This window comes from Taudactylus pleione, unplaced genomic scaffold, assembly GCF_031769625.1.
Source record: "Taudactylus pleione unplaced genomic scaffold, aTauple2 ptg001594l, whole genome shotgun sequence".
In the NCBI taxonomy this organism is placed as follows: Eukaryota; Metazoa; Chordata; class Amphibia; order Anura; family Myobatrachidae; genus Taudactylus; species Taudactylus pleione.
This window is the reverse complement of record NW_028285991.1, coordinates 324,190-337,442: the sequence shown is the minus strand read 5'-3', so window position 1 is coordinate 337,442 and position 13,253 is coordinate 324,190. Positions and strand designations below refer to the sequence as shown.

At 43.2% G+C, this 13,253-nt stretch overlaps 1 protein-coding gene across 2 annotated transcripts in view; it reads right to left on the bottom strand.

Moving 5' to 3' along the window:
• The window catches only part of LOC148442245 (coagulation factor XIII B chain-like), a 100,565-nt gene extending 87,989 nt beyond the window's left edge, over positions 1-12,576 (bottom strand). For both annotated transcript variants that reach the window (XM_088464126.1, XM_088464125.1), the window contains exons 1-3: positions 12,516-12,576; positions 4,325-4,525; positions 1,060-1,245 (exon numbers count right to left, since the gene is read on the bottom strand). In XM_088464126.1, coding sequence (XP_088320252.1) covers positions 1,060-1,245; positions 4,325-4,525; positions 12,516-12,576 — 448 coding nt within the window. The remainder of the gene's footprint in view (positions 1-1,059; positions 1,246-4,324; positions 4,526-12,515) is intronic.
• Between the last annotated feature and the right edge of the window lie 677 nt (positions 12,577-13,253).

The following is a 13,253-nucleotide window of genomic DNA, read 5'->3' as shown; positions in this document are numbered from 1 at the left end:
TTGCCATCACTCTGAGAAGTTTTTATCCAAGTTCATCCAGTAGAAGGCCAAGAACAGGCTCAAAGTTCTGCCCAGCATCCCCGGATCACAGTTCTGCCCAGCAAACACCAATGGAAGGTCCAACCAGGACCTCAATCCCCTAGTATGTCTTCTGGGATCCAATGTCACCACTCTGAAGTCTTCATCCAAATCCATCCAGTGGAAGGCTCAGAACAGGCTCCCTGGGTCAAAGTTCTGCCCAGTGTATATCAATGGGATGTCCGGCCGGGACCTCAACTCGCCTAGTTTGTTTTCTGGGATCCAATGGCACCACTCTGTGAAGTTTTTGTCCAAATCCATCCAGTGGAAGGATCAGAACAGACTCCCCGGGTCAAAGTTCTGCCCAGCGTACACCAATGGGTGGTCCGACTGGGACCCTAGCCCCCTTAAAACCTGGCCAGGATCCAACTGGTTTCATCCCATTCGGTGCAGGGGTGTCCGAATGCATAACCAGACGATCAAACAAAAAGACCAATGAATTTTATATATAAGATGATTCATTTTAATTATTAGTGCACCTTTTTTCACCTCCCTTGTGAGCCATACACTTAAGTTGCAGAATCTACAGTGGCACCTCCAGAACTATTATGTAACTCAGGTTTAATAGGGATCACCAACTATCTACTGCGCAACTTTTTCTGGTGCGGTTAATTCACTTCTTTTTAGGCACAGGGAAATGATTCACCAGAATTCCCACCAACTACTAAAAAAGTACATTGACATGGGAATTATAATTGATGCTGCATGGACAGGAGTCTGAACATGGTGGTAATCTTCTATAAAAGTGTACAATTTGCATACAGAAAAAGAGTTGGGCTAAGACAAGAAAGGAAAGTGGGGAGGAGGAGAAGCACAGCATTATGGACCAACCCTCAGGTGCTGGGAAAAAGTTGTCCTGTGACATGAAACAAATTGGGCTTAGAGTGTCTGACATTTATATACCTGTGTGTATGTTATGTCATGAATAAGATTTGTCATGCCCAATGGCATATGGTGCAGTGGAAAAATGGAAACTCATACCAGATCTGTTATGACATCCTGGTGGAGGAGACCATTCACCAGATAAACATTGAATCTGCTCAATTGTATCCCCAGTTGTGGTAGTGTAACTGTCAAGGCAGCTGTACTGGGCCGTCTCTAATATTTTGTATGACTCCTTTGCATTATGCACAAATCCATTCACCAAAGATGGTTTCATACATTTTTCTGGAAAACAAGAGACAAATGTCAATAAATTTGTTACAGTTATTAAAAATACAGCACTAAGGGGCGAGATGCATGACGCATTTTGAATGTGATGCATCCTGCCACTGATTCTACTGTTCGCATGCATAATGTGTTTAAACAACACTGTATGCATGAAGATTTACAATTAAAATGGCAAAGGACAGCTCTTTCGATAAGAGCTGTCCTTTGCGGTGTGAGATCATCCAAGTTTATGATCCTGGAGTTCATCTGCGCATGCACAGCCGTCAAGCCAGCTCATGCGTAACCCACGGTGGACACTGGGAGGGATCCTACAGGATCCCTCTCGGGAAAGACCCTAATAAGAAGCCCATAGGCTTCTATTTGGCAACACCAACCAGCTATAGATAGTGTTGCCTACTGGGAACAAGCTTTGCTTTCCGGAACTTGATACATATGGGGAGTGCGGTCAAAAAAAGGCATTTGCAGAGGTTTGGACACATTTTTTAGGATAGTGCATTGCACCTTAAATATTTAAATGAATGAATTATGATTCACAATTCAATCGCAACAATATATGTAAAAGGTTGTAATGGCCCATAGTATGCATATTAATGAACATTTAATTCAGAAATTGTAGAGAATGCCTAAGCATTGTGTATAATGACTGAACCTTTTTGGCAAAGTGGAAAATCAAGAATTTTATTTCAGCGTAAATACTTTGGCTAGACATTGGCACATTTCCAAAAGGACTTCAGATAAAGTGCAAAATTAAAGAGTTGCTACCTACTTTGCCTAGGCATTGCGTACCTTTTCTCTTCTTCTTTCATGCTAAGCTTAAATCATTGTTAAATAAGAGAGTTGTAGGGTTAGAGTTAGAGTTAGTGGTCAATAGTTGGAAAATAATTACAGAAATGTTAATATGGACTAAATGTCAACAATCTATATGTATTGTAGACAGTTAAAATTTCGACAGGGACTTAATGTAGTCATGCACATAATGTAGACAATTAATATATAGACAGGTTGAATGCCGACAAGGTCAAAATGTTGACAGTTAAAATGTAGAGTCAAAATGTGGACATTTAAAATATACACAAATCATAAGGATGACTCTAAAATGTCTACAGAATCAAAATGGCAACAGTTAAAATGTTGACAGTCATAATAAAGGAACAGAGGCCCTGATTCAGAGCCGGACGCTCTGACAGCGCTCGCTCTGAATCAGGGCCGTCCTTCCTAATCTTAGAGCGGCCTCCTGGCCGCTCGCATAGCTGTGGGTGACCACCCACAGCTATAGCGAGCGGCCAAAAACATGGTCGCGATGGTCAAGACCATCGCGACCATCGGGCTTGCGATGAGACCCTTGTGGTAGGGTCTCGTTGCCGCAAGCCCTGGAGTGCTTTCGGCTCTATCAGAGCCGAAGGCACTCCCACTGACATCATTTGTGATGTCAGTGGGGCTGGCCCCAGACGGTTGGCATTCCCATAGGAACGCCTCCATCTGGGCAGCCACGCCCCCGGCACGCCCACCAAAGAGGGCGTGCTGTCACTCACCATCGACAGCACACCCCCTTTGGTACGAGACCCATAGCGACGGCTATGGTCCGGGTCCGTCGTGCGCATGCGCACTGGGCCAACATCGACCCGCTTGCAAGCGCTCAGCGGTAGCGAGCGTGTCTGAATTAGGCCCAGAGTCGCTGCTAAAGTTTGAGTATCAGACGCCTGTGAGAGTGGCCAGTTTAGATGCTGCTAGGAGCAGCAAAATGGTAAAAAAAATATTTTGTAAATATGTGGGGTCCACCCCAAATCCATAACCAGCCACGGAACTCTAAGCCTGGGCTGGTATTGGATAATCGGGGGAAAGAACAATGTGGGGTTCCCCCTATTTTCCAATAACCAACACCAGGCTAAACCAGCCAAGAAGATAACGCTATAGCAAGGAGATACAAAGCATGGGGTCCCTCTGCAACACCATTAATGACCCCCAAACTAGTCAGCACATGGCTGGCATCCCACGGAAAGTCAGGATTCCGAAAATAATATATGGTCTCCCCTCCCAAGGGTCAACCAGCCCTGGTAGCGGTGGCTATGAGGGTAATGGTATTCATATAGTTAATAATATTGTTCTATATGCAGCCTGGCCTAATGGCACTTGTTGAACTATATTAATATCATTACCCCTGCACCCACCACTGGGGGGCAGGAAAGATACTAGGACTGGTTGTCTTTCGGCGGCCTCTAGTGGCGCAACAATGGTTTGCTGGTCAACATGGAACTGTTGCTAATGGTATGCACTGCTTTTCTCACCACCCTTAATTACCAATTCTAATTCCATAAATAAATTTGGCTGTGCCCTCTCTAATAGCATTTCCCTTGTCTAAGGTGTGTACACACTAGACGTTTTTTTAACGATACTGACGATAATGACACATCGTTACAACAATTTAGTTTTATTGTCTAGTGTGTACGTACTGGATTGTTAATGATGCGCAAGTGCACTCTGACTGCAGATTCCCGATTATCGGGAATCTGCGCATGTGCAGGATCCATTCTGCTAGTATGCAGAATGGGTCTTGCTTTATAGCATGCAAGCCCTTGAATGCCTCTGCCTGATTGACAGGCAGAGGCATTTAAGGGGTGGTGCGGGGGCCGGTCGGCGTTCCCGTAAACGGGGTGTGTCCGCCTCGTTTTCCGGGAGTGGCTAGCTCAGAGACTGCGTGTGCGTACGCAGTCTTCTGGGCTCTCAAGCCAGCCAGCCTTAGTAAGCTGAGGCTTACTCAGCTGTCCGGCTGCCCGGTGCCATCCGTCATCGCGACCATCGATGGTCTTGATGGTGATGGTCTTGATGGTGATCCCAACCTGCGTGCAGCTTTGGAATTGTGATCCTTGCTGAATCACCCCCTCTGTTAGCTAATGGAGCTTTCATGGCCTCAGGGCCGGATTAAGGCTTGTGGGGGCCCCAACAATAAAATTGCTACAGCCCCACACAACAGCTACTATGCCCCTTACCTTGACTATGGACTCTCCACTGACCGGCAAAGTCGCAGCATACTACTTTATGTATTTTATAAGTAAATGATACATCTTTGTAAACTTACTGAAACATACTGTAGGAGGTTCCCATCCTTCTGATGTACATGTGATCTCGTCTTCTTGCTTACCAGACTGAAATGTGTATCCAGCTGAACAAGACACAGATAGTTTCTTCTTTACTTTCATTGGGAAATAGAAATTTTTGAATATATAAAAGTACTGAGCAATTTTTCCATTTTCTATGTTGGGAAGGTCACATACATTCCCTGAAGAAGAGAACAAATGAGAAATGTTTTGCTTCTGCTCGTGTGCAAAAATCTCTAATAACTCATACGGTGCGTGCATTACATAGAGTGTATGCACAAAGGTGCTGGTGTGATCAAGATGTATGTTATCAGAAATGTCTTGGGAAAGAACTGTGCGGTGTCTGGAATGGGGCTGGTCACATGCATGTAGATGGTCCATCTTATGGGCAAGTGACCGATGGTACATCTAAAGACACAACAATCGGTATTTCAGCACATACGGACGCTGTCAGTGGGCGTCTCAGTCCTTGCACATTCAGAAGCATGGATGTACACCAGGGAAGGGCTTTGTAGCATAATTAGCATAAAGTCTCAGACGGGCAACTGCCAATGGACAATCCCATGGTTGCTTCAGCATCGACCACTTAATCAGGCCCTACTGTTCGTGTTCTAAATAACTGAACATTGAGGAATATATTATTCAAAATTATATCAATCTGTAATTCTTTTCAAATGAATAAGGAATAATAAAATAATAAGCATTTTAAGAAAGTGTCCTTTGTTTCAACAGTAACAACAAAAATCTATACCCTTGTTTAGACCATTGTGAATGTATTTTTAAGTTTGACCGTGTGAGATTAAGTATCATGAATGATAAATATAGCAGGTAATATAAAATGGTAAATGTTGGAAATACAATAAAAATATACTTTTTTTTAGAGAAGAAGATAACACTGACAGATAATGGATGCAACTAACACCAAATCCAATATTCACACCAAAAGCATACACAGCATGTTTCAATGCATTCATTAAATGCAATTTCTGCTGAAAATGAACACATAAATACTGAATGAGAACATGAATGACTGACACTGAAATTGTATACATCAATTAAACAGATGGAAGCAGGTTTTTGCAAATTCACTAATCCAATGCACACAAAATAATGTATTGAGACTTATGCTGGGTACACACCTAAAGATTTTCTGTCCAACTATCCAACTAGTTGATTGGTTGGAATGAAAATCTGGTAAGGTATGAAAGCAAATGACAATCAGCAATTTGCTCCCAAGCACCGAAAAATTGACAAAAACTGTTGTTTGAACAAATTGTTTAGATCAAACATTTAACAAACTTGTCTGACGACCATTTTCATCTGCTTTCTGGCATTTAAGAGCAAATTGCTGATCATCATTTACTCGCATACGTTACCAGATTTTCATTCCAACCAATCAACTAGTTTGGATGGTTGGACAGAAAATCTTTACGTGTGTTTGCAGCTTTAGATGGGGTCCTTGTTTCTGTGTGATGCATATTGTACTCTATGCTCCTTGTGAGGAAGCTACAGTTTTCAGCATTTCTCTTCTTGGGATAAATTTACTAAGAATCGAGTTTTTTAGTTTTTAAACTCACTTTGCTTCACCAAAACTCGAGAGTTTTCCCTTTTAAAACTCGCAAATTTACTAAAAAGTGAGTTTAGCTGAAAGTTAGTTTTTTCCCTCAAATTGCGAGTTTAGAGGAGAGTTTAAGGAGAGTAAACATGACAGTTTAGATTAGATTACTTACTCGAGATTGCAGTGTTTTCTCTCTGCAAAACTCACCGAGCAAGCAGCCTGCACATATCAGTGAGATACGTGAAGGCTGCTTGTGTATTGAACCTGTAAAAAATGTTAAATGTTAGATAAAAAATGATGTAGGGTCCCCCTCGAGAAGTATAACCAGCCCCGGACTTGCCAGCCAGTCCTGGTTCCAAAAAATTACGGGGAACAAAATGAGTAGGGTTCCACCGTAATTTAAGCACCAGCACCAGGCAGCAGGGCCAGAACCGCTACATTGTATCAATGATGTAACCACAAGGTTCACCTCAATTAACCTTGTGGTTACATCAGTAGATACAATGTTCCCACCATAGACCAATGGAGAATTCTCCCCATTGAAGTCTATGGGGAGACAGGCTGACCACACACAGCCAATCAGCGAGCTGTTCCGACGGAAATGAATGCTGATTAGCTGGTGGCTCCTTCAATGATGGGGCACATGTGTGCCCCGGTCATTCACGCGGAGTAAAGGTATGTTGAAACACATACCTTTACTCAGTCTGGCTTGAATTCGGGAGCAGCTGTTTTTTTTATTAACCCCATGGATGCTTACTTGGAGAAGAGGACATGAACTACGCATAGGTGAGGTGAGTATGGATTTTTTTTATAGGTACCCCTATGGATTACTTCAGATACTAGGTGAGTAAGTGTGAGTATGAGTGTGCATGTATGTTATAATAAAATTTTACTTTCATGGTGTATGTTGTGTTTTTTTCAGTTTGCTTTGGTTGTGGAACTACAAGTACCAGCGGGCACGTAATGCCCCGCATGCTGGTATTTGTGGTTCTCCATCCTGGGATTGATAACAAAATCGCCGGAGCCTAGTCAACATAAGTTTATTTTACAAAAAAATAAATAATTGGAGAAAAGACAGCAATACCTCACTCACACAGCGGGCTCTTAGCCCCAGTTACCAGGTCTGGCAGTGTCATGTCACTAGCTACCATGCCCTCTCTTCGGGGGAGGCTTGCTGGGACCTGTAAGTTCCCTAGATACTCTACACTACACTTTCACACAATCAAACCAGCACCCACCAGCCAGAGGTGTTGGGATAGTCCCGGGCTATCAGCCCAGGCCTGGGGTGCCCTGGAGAGGGGGACCCCTTTATTGGGGGGTCCCCACCTCCCCAGGGATCCCCGGCCTGGGCTGACTAGCGGTCAGGTGTAATGCTTTGGCTGGGGGACCCAGTGAAAGGGTTCCCCTGGCTGTGACATTACACCCATGCTAGATAGAGTCCAGTGCTGGTTATGGAAAATACAGGGGACCCCTGTATTTCCTCAATACAAAGGATCCTGCTATTTCCACAGCCAGGACCAGCACAGCAGTACCTTGTGCTGGTTAATAAAATACAAGGGACCCCTATGCATTTTTCCCCTGTATTTTAAGAACCAGGACAGGCTCTACAGAGCCGGGGCTGGTTATGCTTCGGAATGGGTATGAAGTCCCGGAACCGGCATCCTGAAGGGAGAAGATCTCAACAGAGTAGATAAGCCTATCCCTACCCCTCTCCGCCCTTTAACCCTAACCTTCCCTTAGTGGTGCCTAACCCTAACCTCCCCTCGGGGTACCTAACCCTAAACCTTCCTTACCGCACATTAAACCTAACCCTCCCGGGGGTGCCTAACTCCATCTCTCCCCCCTAGGGGTGTCTAGCCCTAACCTCCCCCCCAAAACATAACGTTAACCCCGCTACACTCCCTAAAACTTACCCCCCCTCGCGGCTAATGCTAAGGGTGCCCGGACATACATAGTTCGGGCTGGCATTCTACGGCGTTCCGACGACGAGATTAAGATAGGCGTCGATATTTCTACACCTATCCTAAGTCCCTTGTCGGGAAATGCTTGTCGGGATTGAGACCGGCGACATCGCGGCCACGGGTCTCATAACTACATCCCTTATGCTTTTGGGGAAGGGGCACGTCATTTTTCAACTGTTTTTTTATTAACACACAGAAACATGCACGGATCTCATGGATATGTGCATGTTTCTGTGTTATTCGCACCTGCTCAGGCTACACTCACCTACCTGAACCTGGTCTATTGTTTTTGCAATTTTTGGTAAGGTTGCGGATGCGAGTTTAAAACTCGCAACCCATTACATTGCCCAAGTTCTATCTTGTGAATGGGAAAACCTTGATGTGAGATTGTTTTTTGCGAGCTATAGTTAAGCTAGAAATATGCAAGTTTTTATATAGTCGCACCTTATTGCATTTGTGAGTGTGTAGAAAACGCGAGTTTAGCGCTAAACTCACATTGTTTACAGAAGCGCATTCCATTACATTTGGCCTTATGTGCTGGATCTAAGTGCCTGATTCAGACCCGGTCGCAAGCGCTGAGCGCTCACAACCGGGTCGATGGTGGCCCAGAGCGCATGCGCACGACGGAGCCGGCTCCATTGTGCACATGCGCGAGACCCAGATAGCGGCGGGCACTCCGTCACTCCGGGTCTCGTACCAAAGGGGGCGTGCTGTCGATGTTGAGTGACAGTTCGCCCCCTTTGGTGGGCGGGCCGGGGGAGTGGCTGCCCAAACTGAGGCGTTCCCATGTGAACGCCTCCGTTTGGGGACGGTCCCACTGACATCATGAGTGATGTCAGTGGGAGAGCTTTCGGCTCTGTTAGAGCTGAAATCTCTCTGGGGCTTGCGGCAACGAGACCCTACCACAAGGGTGTCGTCGCAAGCCCCAAAAAATAGCCCGCCCTGATTCAGAGCGAGCGCTCGGTCAGAGCGTCCAGCTCTGAATCAGGGCCTAAGGGCCTGATTCAGAGCCGGACGCTCTGACCAGAGCGCTCGCTCTGAATCAGGGCCCTCCTACCTAAAAATGGAGCGGCCTCTTGGACACTCGCATAGCTGTGGGTTACCACCCACAGCATATGCGAGCGTCCATGATGATGGTCGCGATGGTCAAGACCATCGCGACCATCGGGCTTGCGACGAGACCCTGCGGTAGGGTCTCATGGCCGCAAGCCCTGGAGTGATTTTGGCTCTATCGGAGCCAAAATCACTCCCACTGACATCACTAGTGATGTCAGTTCCCACTGACATCACTAGTGATGTCAGTGGGGCCGGACCCAGACGGTAGGCGTTCCCATGGGAACGCCTCCGTCTGGCAGCCACGCCCCCGGTACGCCCACCAAAGGTGACGTGCTTTCAGTCACCATCAACAGCACGCCCCCTTTGGTGCGAGACCCGGAGCGACAGCTTGGCTGTTGCTATGCGGGTCTCACGCATGCGCACGACGGAGCTCCCTCCGTCGTGCGCATGCGCATTAGTGCACCATCGACCCGCTTGCAAGCATCCTACGCTCGTGAGCGGGTCTGAATTAGGCCCTAAGTTCCTAATTGAGGATTTAAGCTTCAATGATCCTGCACTGATAATTGGTCTGCTGCATCCATTAGCAGATTCCAGGTGGGCTACTATTTACCAGAATTACTCGCTGTGCTGCCTCCTGAGTTCTCACACACTAGTTCCAGCCCCTTATCCCCATATCCAGGGTTAGGGGTTGAGTTTTACCCAATTGTTTCCACGGGCACTGGGAGCCTTGCTGGTGTCACTGACTTCTCTGAAGGCCCCAGGCATTTACCGCATGGGTCTCACCCATGAGTAGACTTCTGATTATACCACCACTATTCTGCTACAGCCCATCAGTCCCGTCCAAGGGTTCTGACTCAGATCTTAAAACCCTAAACGTGACATTATTATTATTATTATTATTATTATTATTATTATTGATGTTAACACTGCTCAAATATAAAAATTACCAATGAAGGGGCACATATATCAATTTACAATGAAAAAGGGGCAATATAATATTTTTACTTATAATGGGGGTAATATTAACATTTATCAATTTAATGGGGGCTCATATTTATTTAATTTATGATGTGGCACAGATATGAGTTGAATTTATTAAGGGTGCACAAATCTCCATTTTTAATTTAAATGGGGCACAGATACAAGTTTTATTTATTAAGGTGCACCCATTTTTATTTTCTGTTTCATGGTGCCCACCAGCTACGGGTACCAGGAAGGGGTCAGTGCTACTTGGTAATAGCAGGGGCATCTCTAGGTGTGGACCTCCCACCTAGAATAGAAATTGTTTTACTTAATCCACATGCGATTTAAAGGTTTGTAATTCTTCTGATCTGACACTCAATTTGCAGTCAATTGTATCTAAGATGGTCATGAACTGTCACTGATAATTCCTATGATAAGGGTTGCAGGCTAGCCTGCTGGTTTACTGGTTCTATTAGCTATCATCAAAATTCACACATTCATTGAAGATAGATCCTGGTATATGTCTCTAATTTAGAGTAGTGTTGCGGTACACATCATAGTAACGCCAATGCGCATTTCGCTTTTATCTGCTTTGTCAGGGCCAATCAACAACTTTTATTTACAATAGTGGCAAATTAATTTCTGCCACTTCAAATAACAATTCGAATTAAGCAATAATATCACAAGAGACCAGTACAGTAATACATAGAAACTACTCAACTAAAATCAACATAATATGAATGCATATTAACAAATATACTATCAGAAGAATTAGTAATTCAAAAATAATAAACCAAATGCAGGCGTTGCAATATATTGGAAACTGAAACTATGTATTTTAGAAAATAGAGACCCATTACAATCTGGGATGTCAGAGTTGGTTCCAAACACATTTTGAATCAATATACAAACATAGGGCCTGATTCAGTATGAAACGCAATTGCGATCGCAGCTGCATAATCACACACAATGCAGCTGTGAAAATATGCTAATGCCTGCCACAGCTTAGCCAGCATAGAGACGCCCACTACTGCTTTCTCACATCCGTAATACCTCTCAGTCCTTCGTATACATCGGTAACATCGGAGCACATCGGCCCATCATGCACAATTACAGCAGTTCTAACCTGTCGCAGAAATTGCAAGTCTCGACGCATGCAGAGGGCTCTCAAGCTGAGTATGCATCGCAGTGGCTAATTTATTTACGCCCATGCAACAGCGTTTAAACGGACACTCTGTGATGGATTCCTGTCTGCATGCGTAATCGCAGTGCTATCACAGTGACGGGCAGTGTGGTGCATACTCGTGCATTGGCTAACAATTGCTTGATCTGCATACATAGTTGCAAATGTGATCCCTGCTGAATTAGGCCCATAGTATCAATTGCTTGAGCTCGAATAGCATTTGAAACAAATGAACAGAGGAATATTGAAAAACTTCACACAGCTTCCTCTATGGACTAGAAATTAAAGATGTCACAAAAGCATTCTACTGAAAAGGAAGAGATAGAGCTGGTGTTACATATAAATTGTAATGGTGCATACACACGTAGTGATTTTTTTAACGATTTGTCGAAAACGACGTCGTTATCGTTAAGTAATTCAAAAAATCGTTCAGTTTCTGAGTTATAACGATGAACGAAAATCACAAATGTTATCCCGTTTGTAGTTTTCGTTCATCGTCCCTTATGACTGTCCAACATGACGATTTTCGTTCAGAAAATCGTTCATGTTTGACAGAATGAACGATGAACGACGGCCGCTCCCTGAACTGATTTTCTAGTTCAACTTAATTTTACATCTAATTTGTTCATCTTTCTTCGTTCAGAAAATTGTTGAAAAAATCGTTCATTACATATTAAAAAATCATTCACTTTTTCAAGGGAAAATGTGAACGAAAATCGTTGGTAACAAAAATCGTTACGTGTGTATACACCTTAAGTGTTACAGGTACACAGGATTTCTGGGACAATCTCCCCTTGTTTTTATTCCTATCTTTGGCCACGCTATTGCTAATTTAGTAATACTAACTCTTTTAACCTATTTCGCTTATTGTTCCTCACAATAGATATCAATTTTATTATTAAAAACAATAAAAAGATTAGTGCATCACAAAAGTCATGTAATTTGTATCATGTTGTATTTTTACTCATGGTCCCAAATCATTAATTCTTACTAGTTTAAACCAAACTCATTAATAAGTCAACATGGTCAATTAAATATACAGTATGCATTTTTTTTCTATTAAATTAATTAATTTTAACTTCTAAATATAAAAACAGCCATAAGGTTTTTACATTGCTACTAGCAATTGTAAAACATAAGGTACGTCTATTTAACAGCAGGAAGTCAGCTCAGTAAGTAATTCAGGGCAGAGTAATCCCAAAAATGTGGTTCTTTATCTCTTAGACCCTGATATGTCCTTGAGAGTAAGAACATACCCTGAGTACCTCTATAGATGAATAAAGTGCATTGATACATCCAGTGCCACAAATATGTTAGATGCTTAGATGAATAATAAGTAAATACCTGAATATAAAGGTAAATCTGTGATTTTATACTGTACGGTATGTTTGTTTTAAAACGACTTAATTAAAAATCTTTGTACAACACATTTGTTAATCTAACAATTTTACCTTCTGTAGAATACAGCAAGGAGGGCGCTACAACCAGCAGCATGATATTGTATATGTTCATGGTTTCTTCAAGTTCTCTGAAACATTCGTGAAGCCTCAAAATTTCTAGCAATGTGTGTTTTGGAGATCTGTTAATTATTACCAAAGATTGGAACATATAACCTCTGGCCAGTATTTTTTTCTAGCTGACCTGAGTGAGGTAAAAAGAAAAGAGCTAATAGAAAAACAATGAACAGCAAAGAAAATCTGAAAATATCAGAAATAAGTTTTATTTAATTAAGCCTTACTCAGCCTGCTACACCCTGGAGCATGCTGTCTGTCTCTTGAGTATGACAGGTTGAAACCATGAGTAACAATTTTCACGTATTATGTAATAACATAGTTTTATTTCAAAATAGAAAAGTCCACACAAATTAAAAACAGCATATTTTAAGACATATTTTAAAATCCTCTTGTTGAAATGTTTGTAGAAAATGTATCGATAATAATCTGCTTTACATAAGAGTGAGCATCACACTTTATTAGTTGCGTCTACCACAATAAGGTGGTGTGTCTATTGCTATTTTATTCTCATCCTCAATCCCTCCCTCTTATTATCATGCCTCCCATTTCATGTCCCACCCATATCTTCTATTGTCACAGATTATCAACAAAAGTTTGGTAGGGCATCTGCGTGAGGCCCAGCTTCCAATGATACAAGCTGTCAGCGGTGACCCTTTCTTCTTCCCCAGCCGGTCT